This window comes from Eurosta solidaginis, chromosome 3 (genome assembly GCF_040869045.1).
Source record: "Eurosta solidaginis isolate ZX-2024a chromosome 3, ASM4086904v1, whole genome shotgun sequence".
Taxonomy (NCBI): Eukaryota; Metazoa; Arthropoda; class Insecta; order Diptera; family Tephritidae; genus Eurosta; species Eurosta solidaginis.
The window spans coordinates 54,086,205-54,103,918 of record NC_090321.1 but is presented as its reverse complement, the minus strand read 5'-3'; the positions used below and the strand labels follow the sequence as shown (position 1 = coordinate 54,103,918).

Here is a 17,714-nt window from a genome sequence, read left to right as displayed (position 1 = left end):
ACAGATAACTTATTTACTAATCCAATTTAGTTATTTGCTACCGAGGCATTTGCTGTGTGTGTTTTATAGCAATTTAATTGCATTTTCCTTTCATCTTAAGGTTTAAAAACTCAAAATAGTTGCAACAACAACAACCTGCACAACATACTTGTGCATAGCTGCAGCATCATATCACCATTGGCTGGTTGGTCGGTTGCTGTGCGGCTAACAGCAAACAGCAAACTTTTCGAAGTTGACTTTCATTAGTGGTTTGTGGCTGAGGGTGTAAATACTACTAATATCGAGAAACTGATCCCCAGACTCTAAGGGCCGAGCACACAACGTCATATGCAACAAGTAAGGATGGCTAAGTTCGGTGGTAACCGAACATTACATACTCAGCTGCCAAGTTACAGGTGCAAAACTTTTAAATTACCTTCTTTTAAAAGTGGGCGGTGCCACGCCCATTATTCCAAATTTTACTAGTTTTCTCTGCTGTGTCATAAGTTCAACCCACCTGCCAATGTTCCTCGCTTTATCCGTCTTTGGTAATGAATTATCGCACTTTTTCGTTTTTTCGAAATTCACGATATCGAAAAAGTGGGCGTCGTTATAGTCCGATTTCGTTCATTTTAAACAGCTATCTGAGATGAGTGCCCATGAACTTACACACCAGATTTCATTAAGATACCTCAAAATTTAATCAAGTTATCGTTTTTACGGGCAGACAGAGGGACGGACATGGCTAAATGAATTTTTTTTCGCTCAGATCATTTTGATATATAGAAGTCTATATCTATCTCGATTAGTTTACGCCGTTACGGGCTACCGTTATGCGAACAAAACTATTATACTCTGTGAGCCCTGCTCATTAAAAACATTAATACAGATTGGTATGCGCTTTTCCAAAAAAAAAACTTAAAAAATATCTAAAAAATAAAATAAAAGTTTTGATTCCAAATTTGTGTGGTATTTAAAATTGAAGTTCTTTTCATCGTTGTAAGCTCCGAACAGAGTTACATATGACATAGAAAACTAAAAAATGTTTGATGGAAAGCTTTATAGTCTGCTATTATTTGAAAGCTTATGGTCTCGTCTAGTTTTCTGGTCTAGGAGAAAACAATGGCGCAGCTGTTTACACCTATGTATATATATATAGATTATAGTAGTTTTCCACAAGGATTTAATATAAAACAATTTTCGAAATTTCTATTCGCAATTTAATTTGTTGTGTAATCATCTCTACCCACGTTATGGAGTAATCCAGACCATAAGCGGAAGGAAAGTGTAAGCGTAACCGTAGTATTTGTTATGCTGTATGGAGGAATATAGAACCCAAGCGAAGGCGTAATACATTTTTTATCGAAGTGTTAATGGCTTGTAATCGATAATTTATCGCTTTGGATTAATTCTTTATAGGCGTGTTGTCTATTTGCGTGGGCGAGCTATCGGTTTTTATAAGTGTGCTTTCGACAAGATGTAGAAAAGTTATCGAAGTGCTATCGATTTTTTATTCAAGAGCTTTCGATTTGTTGTCGAACTGTTATACACATAATATCGGTAATAACGGTTATCGGTGAGTTATAGATTTTCTATCGACGAGTTATCGGTTTGTTAAAGACTTATTTTCGAAAACATTTCGATTAGATTAAAGGTATCAATTTGTTATTGAAAACTTATGAAAGTATTACCAATGTATTTGCGGTGTGATTTTTTACCAAAAATGTATCGATTTGTTATCGAAAGATTTCCTTTTGTCAAAAGTTAATCGATTTGATATGCAAAAATTTGCATTTTTTTATATACATATTTATGTAGGTTATAATGGTTTTCGACAGGGATTCAATATAAAACTAATTTTCGAAATTTCAATTCGAAATATAATCAGATGTGTAAACATCTCTGCTCACGTTGTAGGGTAATCCAGAATGTAATCGGAAAGAAAGTGTAAGCGTAACCGTATTTTTTGATATTGTTATGATGTATGGGGGGATATATGTGGAACTCAAACGTGAGTGTTATCAATTTTTTATCGAAGTGTTAGTGGCTTTTAATCGTTGATTTATCGGTTTGTTATCGATGGGTTGTAGGTATGTTATCAAATTTTAAGCACGGGGTATCCGTTTTTTATAGATGCCTTATCGACAAGGTTTGGAAGTGTTATCGAATTGTTATCGATTTGCTATGCACGTGCTATCGATTTTTTTTTGAATTCGTATGCATATAATATCGTTAACAACGGTTACCGGTGAGTTATAGATTTTCCATCGAAGATTTAACGGTTTGTTAAAGACTTATTTTCGAAAACTTTTCGATTATCTATATGTCATTAAAAAGTTATCGATTTGTTATTGAAAAGTTATCAAAGTATTATCAATGTAATAGCGGCGTGATTCTTTATCAAAAATGTATCGACCTGTTATCGAAAGTATTCCTTTTTGGTCAAAAGTTAATCGATTTGAAAAACAAAAATTTGCATTTGTTTATATATATATATATATATATATATATATATATATATGTGTAGGTGCTCACGGTTTAGGGTAATCTAGAACGTAATCGGAAAGAAAGTGTAAGCGTAACCGTAGTATTAGATATTGTTATGCTGTATGGGAGGATATATGTATGTGGAACTCAAACGCGAGTGTTATCAATTTTTTATCAATTTTGTAATCGATGATTTATCGGTTTGTTATCGATGGGGTATTGGTATGTTATCAATTTTACGGCGAGCTATCCGCTTGTTAGAGATGTGTTATCGATAAGAAGTGGAAGTGTTATCGAATTGTTATCGATTTTTTATGTAAGCGCTATAGATTTTCTGATGAATTGGTATTCATATAATATCGTTAACAACGATTATCGGTGAGTTATAAATTTTCCATCGACGAGTTATCGGTTTGCTAAAGACTTATTTTCGAAAACTTTTCGACTATCGATATCTCATTAAAACGTTATCGATTTATTTTTGAAAAGTTATCAAAGTGTTACCAATGTATTATCGGCGTAATTTGTTATCAAATATGTATCGAATTGTTATCGAATTTTTTCATTTTTTATCAAAAAGTAATCGATTTTGTATGCAAAAAATATATATTTGTCTTCAAAAAGTAATCGATCTACTATCGAAAATTTATTAATTATCACTTCACAGAGGGGACCTCTCTCTTCTTCTGCTTTATAGGGCATGTTTCGTTAAGTTGGACTCCTAATTAAGAGTATCCATTAACATAACATGACCAAGTCAGCATTAAGCTTAAACAGCTCATCGTTTTTCGGTAATCCCCGTAGCCACTCGAAGGTGTACACAAATATTTCGAAGAATTTTTTTCACAAACAAACCCGGAATCAACGACTTTGTGTCATAAGGCAGGACAGGTATGACAAATTACTTGTAAGAGTTTGGTTTTCACTTGCCGAAAAATAACTTTTCTTTGCGCTGGTCTATTCAGTCCAAAATCCGATTCTGCAACACAGTTGGCCTAATTTTCATGACACCGATTCTTGTGGATTAGGCAAAGGTTTCTTAGATTCCAAATCTTAAGGTATACACTCGTCTGACAACGAATTCGTCTGGCAATATTATGTGCTCCACCAACTCCTCAGCGAGTCTTCCTTCAGCCACCTTATCGCTCTATGCTATTTTGTTTCTTAATTTTGTTATTTGCTTTTCGTACTTCACCATATTCGGCTGGTGAACATTAATTGTAATGCCGAGCTCAGCTTCATCATTACCTTCATTTGGGAAGGCCTAGAAGTGTTCTCTCCCTAATATTGGCACTTTCAAGCTTTCTTTGCACTCGCGGCTTTCAGCTTCTTTGTTTGATTTTAAAACCCAGTCGCGCTTCTCTCTTCCACTCCCATCAACGCTCGCATATTTATTTTGCATTTGTTTCTTCCTGGTATCCAATCTCATCTTCCTCGGCGATATGGAGTGCTCAAGAGGCATGCTCCAACTCTGCATGTTTGTAATACGAAAGCCGAGTAGTGTAGGCTTTGGCTGTGACGAGCTTGTGATACAAGTAACTAGTGTCACATCTTGCGTATACTACAACCAGTTCGGTCTGGTTGCTTGTTGTTACATGTTCATGTTTAAACGTGGTGTGTGACATATTTCTGGAGGTGGTAGAGTTGATCCGCATAAGCACATAAGATGAACTATTTGAACGTCTCGCGAAGCTAATATCGTGCACTATTTTTTGCATTCCATGCGATATTATAATGCATCCTTCTTTCCATTTTCCTAATCATACCGTTGTTATATGAGCGCAATAGAATGAGAATTTTAAAAATATATTCTTTATGCCTAGGGAGTCGAGATGCTCGCCAATATGCATGAACGAAAGTCCTTTACCAGAAATATATGTTATACCGAAAATAAATGTATACTTTTAAATGATTTTATTTTCAATCCTTTTATGGCTGTGTTGACTGCTTTTGCCCTCGCACGAACTTCAATTGACCGGTCTGTGGAACTATTAGCGTTAAGACACAAGGATGGTCAGGTATATGTCTTGAAACGCTTTCAGTGGTTGTTCAGTGGTATTTATCGAAAAACGGGTTTCGCATTAATATTTGAAGAGTGGTTTCTAGAGCTTAATCCAAAGCGCAGCCTTTCATGTTTTTATAGAAAACTTATTGATGCAAGATGAACTTTCGCTTGTAGCCGCAGTTCATAATAGTAATTCGCTGTCGATTGAGTCTCCAACTAGCTCTTAAACTGATTTTGTAGAACAATACCAAGCGGATGTTGGGTGGCTTGCTGGGGAGGAGGGAGGGGGGGGGCGGAGAATCTGGAAGTAAAGCAAAGAATCGCTCTGATAGTTCCCAACAGAATAGCGATCCAGAGTTGATGGATGAACTCTATTAAAATTTGTTGCACCAAAACACCACCCGAAAGCGTTTGGGAATACAAGGTGAGGAACGGTTCTTTGTTGGATATTAGCCCACTACGCTCACATTGTAGCACCTCCTCTAGTTACTATTTCTGTCGTCCCAATGCTGATAAAGTTGGAGGTAAAACGTGCCATACCAGTGAATATGACACCGAAACCTCTTTGATTGAATAGACTACGTATTGCGGAGTAAAACTATTTGGGTTCTTCGATAGACAAGGGCATGGACAAAGAAGTAACACGCCAACATATAGCTTTGTTATTAGGAAAGTAGCGACGCAATTCTTCTTGCTCCATCCCATATCCATCTTGTCTCTGCCTTCGCTAATCATTCCCGTAAAATTGAAAAATGTGAGTGTGGTCGATAAAATCAGCAAAAAATTTACAATTGTACGACTGTTAAAGGATAGAAAGAATGATAAAATTTACCCCAAGAAATCGGTTAAATTCTCAAGACCGACTGTTAATTGGATGCTGATGGATGATTCCAAATTATGAGCACCCAAGTAAAACCGTTTGTTTGGAGACTAGTCGCAAATGGATTGCGATTTGCTCCTTCAGTTAGAAGAGGATATCATACTCAAGTGAAATATCTTCATAGGCAGAATACGAAGGAAGCTCGCTGTCTACTGAACCTCTAAGCATTCACCACCGCATTCAGCATACTCCTCACCCAATTTCCTACTCTCTACTCAAGTGGCTACTTTTAATTGTATTTAACGTTTCCCCATTATCGCTGAAAATGTTGATCTGACTTGAAATCTATCAACGGTTGTTTGCTTTCACTTTGCTTAATCGTGCTTACACATTTGTTCCTTTCAGACATTTGGCATGGGTTGACATCTTAGCAAATGCGTGTTCTGGTCGGCTTAGCTGAATGACATTATTTATACAGCATTATTTCTTGCTGTTGGATATTCAGCTACTTTTGCTGGATATATCTGCTGGCGTTGTGGTTGTCATGTTATCGTTTGACTTACTGCTTAGATTTGAAAACGGTTTATAAGGCATGATTTGTATGCCAAGCAATTGATTTGTTGGCGATTTTGGTATTTTCAATGCGGATGGATAATTGCGCCAGCATGTTTGTGGATCAATGATGGCAACTGGGTTCACGTTTTTAGACTCAGCGTAGTTGGGCTGAATTGAACTGAGCTGCGCTGAATTGTTTAAATTTATGCTGAATTGGTTCAGAAAAAATTTAAACAAGTTTTAGTGAATATCCTTGCCTATTTTTATTCTCGGGAAGTTTCAGCAATCAATTTGACTGATAGGGTTAAAAAAAAAAAAATAGAGGCTTTCTTTTGTCAAAATAATTGACGAATTTAGTTACAAGTGAGCCAAAGCTCAATTCTGCAACAAAAACTAAAAACTTTGCTGACTGGAGTTAAAATAAGCATGTTTGAGCTGAAAAAAATTGTGCTGAATTGTGCAAACTGAACCTGTATGGGTATAGATAAAATTGGGTCATATAAAAGTGATAATACTCACCTTATTTTCCTCACAGTTGGCTTTCAAAATCAATTTGACTTGCAGGATTTTGAAAAATGTTTGAATTGATGTTTGTTATTATTTTTTTTTTTTTTTTCTGAAAAAAATTGGCGAATTTGGCTAAGAAAGTTTACCTGTGAACTAAAGCTCAATTATGAAAAACATAAACTGTACTGAATTGAGTTGAAGTAAGCACGATTAAGCTGAAAAAAGTTTGCCCTGAATTAAACCAAGCCTGAATTTTGCATTATGAAGCTAAGTTAGTCTATATATGAGTGGGTCTCGTTATAGTGCAGTAAAAATAACAACTGTGCTGCATGGAGCTGAAGTAAGCATGTCTAATCTAAAATAGGACCCAACAGTTGGTTTTCGAAACAAATTTTACTGACAGGATTTTGAGAAAAAAATGAATGTTTGCAGTGGTAGGAAAATTTATTTGTTAGCCAAAGCTCAATTATGCAAAAAAACTGTGCTGAATTGAGCTGCAGTTAGCAGGTTTAAGCTGAAAAAGGTTGTGCTGAATTGAATTTAATCACGCTGAATTATGCCAAATTAAGCTGAATTTGTCAAGATAAAAACGGGTCATTCTAAGATGCATACACTTGCCATATTACACCCACAATTACTTCCAAAATCAATTTTAATGATAGAATTCTGAAGAAAAAAAGGCGATGCTTGAGAATTGCATTTCAAACAATCCGTATATGTATAAGACTTTCAATTTCCAATCACAATTATATTCAAACAGTGGTAAGATCACGCTTTCACTTATCTCACAGTAGCTTTCCAATATCAGTTTCATATCCGAGTTTCGTGCTTGTCAACTAAAATCTGTCTAAATAATTGTCCAGCTAAAATTTTGATAATCGTAGCTGAATTATATGCAAATATTGCATATATAAAAGTAAAACCTTAGTGATACGAATAATGAGTTTGCATATGCAGCTGAATTGTGCTAGCTAAGCTCTAAATAAATACGGCGCGCACTTACAGGCCGGCTACACTTTCAGCTGAATTCATAGAGTATGACGCTAATATATAATATGTGCTGAATTCATCGAGAAATGGGTCAGTATGTTTCGATAAATTGTGCTGAATTTAATTTCGTGGAGCTAAATTGTATACGAAATTGCTATGCAGCCTTGTTTGGTGAGCAGCCAGGTCACTTTGGTGCATAGATTTAACAGTCTTAGTCTAGGTACAAAGTAGGTTGAAAATTATACGCATCGAATGGTGCTAAATGATGCTGGTGCTGAACTTGGTTTAAAATCACAATACTATATGAAGCTGAGTTTATTACGTACATATGTATGAACATGCGTTGAAGGGCTTAAATAGTGCTGAATGCATTTAGAGTACGCTGAATTATGCACAATTTTAAAATACAGTTTATCCATATCAGCTGCGGACTTATTGGGCTCTTCATAGCCAAGATCCAATGACGTTGAGTAATCCTACCTTGTCTTAACCAATACCTTGCGCATAAAAACAGGAACGTTTATATCAGTTGCGTAGCGTTGAAATAATTAGCCATCTCCATTATTGTGTGGTCGTAAATCAACGCCCCTTAACACTAAACACGCCTAAGGTACCAGGCTGAGTATAACGCTTAAATCTTCTTGCCACAGCAACACTCAAAGCGGAAGGTGTAATACGAGTATAAAACAAAATCTTTATTGCAAGCTCTTAAAAGTGGCTGTAAACTCTTAAATGGCAAGCATTACTCTAAAAACACCACAGTAATCAATCACATCATTTAATTTAGGTCTTAAATCGTGTCAGCTGTTATACGTATGTAGTTGTAAGCAAAGAGAGTGAGCAATAAATAAAACCAGAGACAAATTGTTATGCAGTTATTATAAAGCGCTTTGGAAAGGTTTTATTAACTCAGCGCATAGCAGGAGCAGACTGCGGACATATTAAGCGTCAATTTTGTTTGGCTTAATTTACTGCGGATCAGCTACAAACATTTAAAAGATACAATTTGAGTAAGATGACGTTAACCGAAAACTGTGGGTTTTGAGTTTCAAGAAGTTCTGTCATAGCTGGGCTCTTTGCTTATTTGAATTAATGTCCACTGCACTAAACTTCTACAAACTGCGAAAAAAAGATTAGTATGTGCCTTGGGTTTTCCGAAATTGAGCTGAGTTAAGCTTAATTGTATGAAAACAAAAATATCTGACACATAAAATCAGCTTAAAAATAGTCTGAAGAAAGGTGTACATCAAGGAATGATAACCTACAAAATATATTTTCAAACAGATTTTAAAAATTTTTAAGAAAAGTAGTGCTAGGCTCAGCTGAACTGAGGTTGGGTTACGCTGAATTAAATTAAACTTCATTACCGCCAATTTTCAAAGATATAACTAGTAAACTCGCGCTAAATTTAGAGCAAACAACCACCTATTAAACTAGTTTGGAAACCAAAGAGCAGTGCGTAAAAGTTTTGTGTCTAATTCGAGATCAAAATAAGCCTTCGGAAGACCTAAATTTAGAAAAGTTGTGTCGAATGCTACTATGGTCTGCTGGTAGCGTGCTCCTCTACAATACCGAGAGTACTGAATTCAACATTTTATACTTTATAATTAGTTTTAACTTTAGTTTAGCGCGGTCGCCCCCCAGGGCAGTGGTTAGGCAAACACTCTGCGTGTAGCTCTGCTACAAATGGCTTCTCAGCGAAAATGCCATCGGTTCGGCGTCCGAAAGCAAGTCCCGTCCTACCAATTCGTAGGAAAATTTTAAAATTAGCAAAACGCATATCGATAGCGCGCTCGACATAAATAGCCCCGGAGGTATATAGCGCCCTGTTTTTTTGTTTTTTTTTTTTTTATGTGGATGGCAATTTAATAATTGATGAATTGAGCTGAATAAAATTGCATTTTGCTGTTGTTTTAAAAGTTCAGCGCACATGAAGAAACCCCATGAATAATATGAGACTTAGCTTAGTTTACAAGTTGTATATAAGTGAAATCACCACCAATTGAATTTTTAGGTGCTGATTACACAGCACAGGTTTAGATAAAATCTTAGAATTCATTCACAAGCTGAATTTACTAAAATTATTTGGTGAATTGAGTTTAACTGCGTTGAAAACCAGTGAGATCTAATAGCTTAGGAGTAACTAATAGCTTAATTTATGTAAAGAATTTATAATATAGTTGAGTAGTGCTGAGTTGAACTGACGGCTTATTTATGCAAATTTTGGGGAAAAACTACAATCCAAATGAGTTATGTCGATTAGCTGAATTCAATTAATCAGCGCTGAATATCATTTGTATTCGTTTGTTTTATAGAAATCACAATATGAATTTAGATTAAAATCGCAGATAATGGCAGTTTTGTTGAGATCATTTTAAGAGGAAGCTGCATGCTGCAGCAGCGTTAAAAAATTTGCTGTATTCAGTTTAGCTGCGCTGTATCATATTTAAAGCGTACATAAAGACACTTGAAAGCAAAACTACATGCTATTGAGGCTTAAAAATGTATCTGAATTGAATGAATGAGCGCTGAATAAAATTAGCTTAATCGCGTTCACTATGGACACTTCGTTGAATTCATTTTAAGAAAAAACTGCTTGCTGAATTTGTGTTAAAATTTTGCTGAAATGGGTTGAGTGGCGCTGAATTCACTGAAATCAGTCAACCGACTCTAGAACGTACAAAAAGCTTGGTTAAACTGATTTTAAGGAGAAACTACGAGCTAAATATTTTGGAAAAGTTTGCTGAATTTAATAAGTCAGTGCTTTTTGTTAACTTTATAGCAACCAAAATCCGCATTTAGATTAACTACACTGACTTTCAGACCTTCGTTGTGGTAATTTAAAAAAAAAAAACTATAAGCCAAAGCTTTTAATAATATTTGCTGTGAACGGCGCTGAGCAATACTGAAACTTTAGCTTAGCTGATATGAAAGGGAAACCATATGCTTATAAGGTTTAAGAATTTTGCTGAATTGATTAAATTGAACTGAATAAATCAGTGCTGAATAAAACTAGTCTCCGCCTGCTTTATAGAAATCACAGTCCTAGTTTAGATAAATTACGCTAACTAGCTCGCAATGTTGAGGTCAATTTAAAAAGAAACTGAAAGCGGAACTTACGTAAAAAATGTACTAACTAGGGTTGAGTGGCGCTGAATTGCTCTGAAAGCAAAGTTGAACTTATTATATGTTGAAAAAGTTTGCTGATTTGAGTAAATCAGCGCTAAGTATCAGTTTTGGTTGCTATTTAAATGCAAATCCTTATTTTGATTAACTGCGCCAACTATGAGAACTTGGTTGAGGCGTTTTAAGAAGAAATACAAACAGAACTTTTGCTGACAATTCGCTAAATTCAATAGAGTGGTACTGAATTGTTTTGAAAATTAACCAGACTATAAGTAAACTGGAAACATTGGCTGAATTGAATAAATCAGCGCTGAATATGATTTGCGTTTCAAAATTTTACAAAAAATACAATTCTTACTTAGATTTACTGCGCTGTATACCACAAACGGTACAGGATAATGTTCAGCCGTCCTGTTTAGATTAACTGAAAGCACAATTTTAATTAACAGAAGTGGCGCCGAATATAACTTTAAGCTCACTAAAACTCTTTTTAAAAAGAAACTACATGTAGGCTTAGTTCCCAGGAGCTGTTGAATTGACTTGAACTTAGCTGAATAATAATAATAGAAAAATAGCTTTTTGCTGAAATTTATAGCAGTGGCGAGGCGCTATGTCAAATTCCTACGGGGTCCCCTCAAAAAATTTTAAAAATTTTTTATTTTTGGCTCAGCCCCATTAAGTTATTTCTGTAAACAAGTCACTTACTGTATAAATTTTAATTTCACATTTCATCTTCAATATCATATTTCAGGTATTCGTCGAGCAAAACTCCTCACTAAACCCTTACCACCAGAGATCAAGACATTAGTAACCGACGAATGTGATAAAGGATGTAGTCATGATTTATTAATACAACAAATTGGTAGTGGTGACGAAAACACATCAACAAATTTTATACCAACAATTCCAACACAAATGTCAATAACCGCAGCACCAACAACAACAGCACCAACGTCACTGATAACAACAAAAACAACAAATGCAACAACCATTGCCATGTTGGCAGCTGGATTGACAGCAACAGCAGTAACGTGTTACGATAATCCACCAACAACAACGACAACAATACCAGCAATAAATAATACAGCAATGGGCACTTTGATGTCTGGTGCAACGCCCATGGTCGGTTCGAATGCCACTGTCGATATAATGGAGGATGAGGAAGAGCATGAACTGCATCGTACGGGGTAAGCAGTAAATCCGATTATTTGTTGTTATTTTTTGTAAGTTTTGTTTTTTTTTTTTGTTTTGTAGATATAATGCATTTTAAAAGTGTTGTTTATTAAATTTTTTTGTGCATTTTTGCGGAAATCATATTGTAGGGGGAGCGTTTACGATTTGACTGAATTCAGCTGAATGAAATTGAAAAGAGCTGAATAGGGAAAAAATCTTTGAAAATCGAAAAACATTTATTCATGGCTTTGTAAACATTCAATAGCAGAGCTTCATGGATATATTTTGCATGTTAAAGTGTATTTCAGCTTTGCTGAATATATCTGTTGAAGTTGTTTGTTGTAAAGATTATACTAAAGAAATTATATTTACTTTAAAGAAGACTGGGATTGAGAAAATTTGGTAAAATGATCAAACCAGCACAAACTCTAGTTGGGCTTTCCTACGGAAATCTCACAGATCATTACTGAGGTAAAATGAAACAATTATAAGGCATTTATTATAAGCTGTCGGACGACGTTACGGAAGGGAACACAGGAAACAGATGTACCAAGTAGAGTTGTTGAACCGCTTCCAGAAAGGTAATTTAACATTGCAGGTGTTTGCGTCGTACAACGAAATATTGTATTTTCTTATAAATGTGGACCTTGAAAGGGTACGAATGTAAACTTCCGTTGTGTACCAACACAACCGCTGTGCAAGTTTCAGAACAGTCATGTATTCGAGTAAGACGTTGGGAAAGGATTAATATGTCACAAGGGGTAGGTTAACTGGTTCAAGGATGTGTCGAAGTTAGACAGGAAGTTTTGAAAACTGATTTTCTCACAGGTGTTTCATGCAAGCCGCAAGCTTAAGGTGTCTGGTCACTGCAGCCTCTTCTAAGCGAAGGTTACTGAATTAAGGACTCGTTGTATAAGATGCTGACCAGTGCCATTACAGCTACAGAACATAACATTTAATCCGATACTCGATACGGCTACTAAAGCTCTTAATTCAACTGTGGTGCGATAGGGATGGTAAGGAAAGGTGTTACCTCGCTTGCGGTTGCGTCGAACTTTTTTAATTTGTAATATTATATGATCTGGGTTCCGGAACATATACATGGCACCTGTCATGTGGAACCCCTGTCATGCATGTCCAACTGAACCGATTATAGATGACTGTAAGGAATGCGGAGTTCGCGTGGCCACATGTAATGTGCTCCTCTTGAGATGACCTTGAATCAACTGAGCAAACGCTGGATGGACACTACCTCTTAGAGGGTAGCGAGATGCATTTGGCCGGAAGTAGATAGCAAATGGTCAGCTAATATTACGGAGTTTATCAAAGCCCATCTTTCAATGTTGATTGATGCTTTGATGGGTCACTTTCTAATGAGGGTGAAAGCTGCTCATCTTAACATATTGTAAAACTCCTCTTGCTGCAACTGCACGGAGGATGACGACTCTTGACTATCAAGCTTTTGCCAGAATAAGGCGAAAGTATTCTGATTTCTGCTCACTATGATCTCCAAGAGACTTATTCAGGGTCGATATCGGTATTATTCGAAACAACATCGCTGTACCGCAATAGATCTCTAAATAATAGCTAAATTCGGCCAGAGTAGTTCCAACCACGAGGATAATCATAAACTCAAAAATTAAGAAAATGAACAGATCTCCAAAACAAAGCAAAAGTTCAAACTCAAGCAAGGCAGAAACAAATAGCGAGGGCTGGCTCCTGCAATTGAGTGTCCCATTATATCAGTATTCCAAATCAAAAGAAAATCGAGCAGTCCCTCAACCAAGGGATATGTAGATGGCAAGAAGCATTTACTGATTATGAATATGGGCGCAGCTCATTCCATAAGTCGATCTACTTTAGTAAAGATTTTATACAGGCATTGACGAGGATAGTCAAGTCCGGGTGGAAATGACATGTGAAGATGCAATTGACAAGGTCACGGTACTACACATTTATATTGGGAGTGGTTTTCCTAGTCAACAAAGTATAAAAATTGGCAGGCCAATGGGCAAACAAATGCAGTAGAATAATCAATCAAATTTACCATGTGACACAACGCTCCAGAATAATGTGTGGACAAAAAGTCGAAATGTTTTCTGGAAGGACATTAAGAGCTCTTATGCAACAAAGCACGAAATAAAGGTTTGCCACCAAAATGTCTGTGTACCTATGAAGGCCCGACCAGACTTAGTTGGAAGACTAGACTTAGTTGGAGGGCAGAGAAGCGAATATTACGAAGTTATATAATAGAACCAGAAATGTAGTGTGCATCTTTAATTTGAAGACGGTATGGTATTCATAACATACCAGTCTTTTTACCTACTGGGTCACTCACACTTAATATAATAACAAAGTTCACGTCACTTTGCCAACAATTCGTCAACAGTAAATGGTCGAAAGCCACAAACAGCAACCCATTTCAAGAAATTGGCTACACAAGAAAAAAAGTCAAGCGTTTTCATCGATTAATGTACAAAATGTTTGATACAAATTGCGGGTTGCAGGAAGAGAAAAGAATAAAAAAAAGGAAGTCGGCCGGTCAAGACAAGAAAAATAAATAAGAATTTCCTTAAAGGAAGTATTTCTTTATATATGTGGTGTAAGAACAAAGGTTAAGTAGAAAGGACTTTTTGATTGCTGCTTAGACATTTAGGCTTACAGAGACAAAATTTTGATAAACGGCAGTTTTGGGTCTTCAGAATTTGTAATTGATATTCGCAGTCGTTTCATGTTGTTGTTGTGTTGTAAATCGAAAAGCACTCCACGAAAATTCGATGTGGATGGCACTTTGCTGAATATAAACGGTACTATCACGAGCATCTCATTTCAGTACCGGTTTCGGCTACAGCCTGACTAAAGTTCCTCGTCCTGTTTCAGTTTCAGTTCTGCGTTTTGTTCGGTTTATTTTTTTCGTTTTCGTTTGCCATCTCCGTCTGGTTTGAACTCTATTTTGATTTCGTATTGGGACGAACATTTCGGCATAGATGCGTCATTTTTTTGGTATTTTTTTCTATCCATTTTTCAATTTTACTCCTGGTCGGGTTTGTTCTAGTTTCGATCCTTTGTCCTGTTTCCGCTTTTTTTTTTGTTTCGATCCTTTTTTCATGTTCCACATAATTTATGTGATTAATATTCGGATTCGTTCCCAGTCTCATTCTCAGTTAGGACTCCGGTATGAATTCGGTATCGTTTACTTTTCCGGTTTTAGTTCTAGCTTCCGTTTTGGTACACAATTCGATCCTTTTTTCGGCTAATGTTCTGGGTTTGATCCTTCTTTCGTTTCTACTTCCGAGTTCGGTCTGACATCGGTCTGACTTCGATCCTTTATTATGTTTCCGTTCCGGTTTTTTTTTTTTTTTTGCTTTGATCCTTTTTTCATATTATACATAATTTATATGATTCATATTCCAATTCAGTCGCAGTTTCATTGTCGGTTAGGACTCTGGTTTGAATTCGGTATCGGTTCTTTTTCCGGTTTTAGTTCTAGCTTCGGCTTCAGGTTGCCTGTCGGATTTAGTTTCGGTTTGGGTTTCAATCATTTTAGGTTCCGCTTACTTTTAAGGCCTCGTTTGCTTTTCCGGTTTTAGTTATAGTTTCCGTTTTGGTCCACAATTCGATCCTTCTTTCGGTTAATGTTCCGGGTTTGATTCTTTTTTCGATTGCACTTCTGATTTCGGTCTGACATCGGTCTGATTTCGATCCTTTGTTCTGTTTCCGTTCCGGTTTTTTTATGGTTTCGATCCTTTTTTCATATTCCAAATAATTTATATCATTCATATTCGCATTCGGTACCAGTTTTATTTTCAGTAAGGAAATTCGGTTCCTTTTCCGGTTTTAGTTCTAGATCCGGCTTTTGGTTCCCTGTCGGATTCAATCTCGGTTTCAGTTTCAATCGTTTTAGGTTCCGCTTACTTTTACGATCTTTCTCCCATTTGGGTTTCTGTTTCTTATCCAGGTTGAATTCTGGGTTCTATCCAGTTTCAGTTTCGCTTTTCTATCCAGTTTGGGTTTCATATTTTTATACGACTTCGGCTCTCGTTTCTATCTGATTGTCCCGGCTAAGACAGTCTCGGTTGCGATTTCTGGTTCAGCTCCAGATTCAGCTCCAGGTTCAGTTCTGGAATTTTGGTGTTGTTTTTGTAAATTTTTGATACCGATTTGGTTACAGTTTCTTGTACAGTTTCGGTAACTCTTTATAATCCAGTTCAAAATTTGGATATCCTGTTTTAGTTCTGGATCCTTATACGGTTTCGGTTCTGGTTTCTTGTCCCGGTTACGATCTCGGTTCTAGTTCTCCTACGGTCCCAGTTTCACTTCCGCTTTCAGTTCTGATTGCGGTCCTGGTTTCTCTTCCGATTTCAGTTCCGGTTTTTATGCGGTCCCAGTTTCTCTTCCGATTTCAGTTCCGATTTCTATGCGGTCCCAGTTTCTCTTCCAATTTCAGGTCGGGTTCTTATACGGGATTGGTTCCGGTTTCTGCTTTAATTTCTGGCTGGTGAGGTCCCGGTCTCACCTCCAGTTGTAGTTCTATTTTTATTCAGGCTTGAGTTGTGGTTTCGTTCCCGATTTCTTATCCGGTTTCAATTCTGGTTACGGTCCTAGTTTCACTTCTGATTTCAGTTACGACTTTCTTCCCGGCTTCTTATCCAGTTTAAGTTGTGGTTATGTTCCCCGTTTCACTTCCGATTTATGTTCTGATTCGGTTTCTAATTTCTTATCCGCATTTAGTTCTGTTTACGGTTCTAGTTTCCCTTTCATTTTTAGTTCCTCTTTCTCATTCCTTTTCAGTTCGGATTAAATTCCGCTTCCTAATCAGCTTTGAGTTACGGGTCTCGTTTCTGGCTTCGGGCTTGGTTTCTGTTCAAGTTTTCATCTATTTTCGATTTAAATTTCAATTGTGCACTTATTTTAGTATGGGTTCATGTTTTAGTACTGGATTAAGTCTTTGTGTAGGCTGGGCATGTTTGCTGCTACGATTCAGTTCCTGCTTTTAGTTTCCAAATCTCTTTCGATTTGGTTTCAGTTTCAACTCATCATTTAGTCTCGGTTTCGGCCAAGTTTGAATGACAATTTCGTTCCCGCTATTGGTAGCAATCCCAGATTTGTATTCGGCCCAGTTGCGATACATTTTTGTCTCCGTTTCCGTTTGGTTTTGGCTTTGATTAACGCTTGGATTTTCATTTCGGTTTCTGATCACGCGTAGCGGTTTTAATGACAATTTTGATCTGGACACGTTCTCGTTTTGGCTCAGTTTCTCAGCATATATTCCGGTTTCGTTGTCAGTTCATAAATTGGGTTCGGTTTCTTTTCCAGTTTCGCTTCAGTTTCCTAGTTTCAATTCCGGTTTCATTGTCCGTTCCAAGATCGGACTGAGTGTAGTTCCCGGTTTGGCTTCAGTTTCCTAATATCAACTTCGGTTTCATTGTCGGTTCCGAAATCATATGGAGTTTCGGTTCCGGTCTGGCTTCAGTGTACCAGTATCAATTCCGGTTTTGTTGTTGGTTCCGAAATTGGAATTATTTTCAACTTTGGTTTCTGGCTCCGGCTTCGGTTAAGACGTTGACTGAATATAGCACAGATATTTAGCTAATAGTATTCGGCCAAATAACATACTGAAGCTTCACTATTCTGCCAAATGCATATCATTTATTCCACGAACTCAATAACCAAATTAAAAGGCATTTGTTATCATTAATCAAACCAAAACGTTCTGAGCACTTTTAGGGTTCAAAAGTAAGAACTAATACTATACATGTTATTACCAGCAACTAAACGTTGCTAAGTTCTTATGAGATTTTTATATGTAAGCAATGATAGGGGAAAGTAAAGAAACTTGATGCCACGCCACTCATCTCTTAGTTAGTACATATACTGCAGAACTTCTTTGATTATTTATTTTATTAGCAATTTGTATTATTAATGAACAATACACGCACGTGTGCTCTCAGCATATTTAAGTGACCACAAAGACCACTTGTCATTGCATATTAACGTAATTTGAATCCATAAAACTTTTACTTTTAGCTTCTAAAGTTTATGGATGTATTACAGATACTTTTTGTGTTGAAG

The 17,714-nt window shown here is 36.5% G+C and overlaps 1 protein-coding gene across 18 annotated transcripts in view; it reads left to right on the top strand.

The window, feature by feature from the left end:
- Positions 1 to 17,714, top strand: part of LOC137243734 (uncharacterized) — an 815,214-nt gene that overhangs the window by 781,204 nt on the left and 16,296 nt on the right. For all 18 annotated transcript variants that reach the window (XM_067771770.1, XM_067771767.1, XM_067771768.1 and 15 more), the window contains one exon: positions 11,221 to 11,656. In XM_067771770.1, the coding sequence (XP_067627871.1) occupies positions 11,221 to 11,656 (436 nt within the window). The remainder of the gene's footprint in view (positions 1 to 11,220; positions 11,657 to 17,714) is intronic.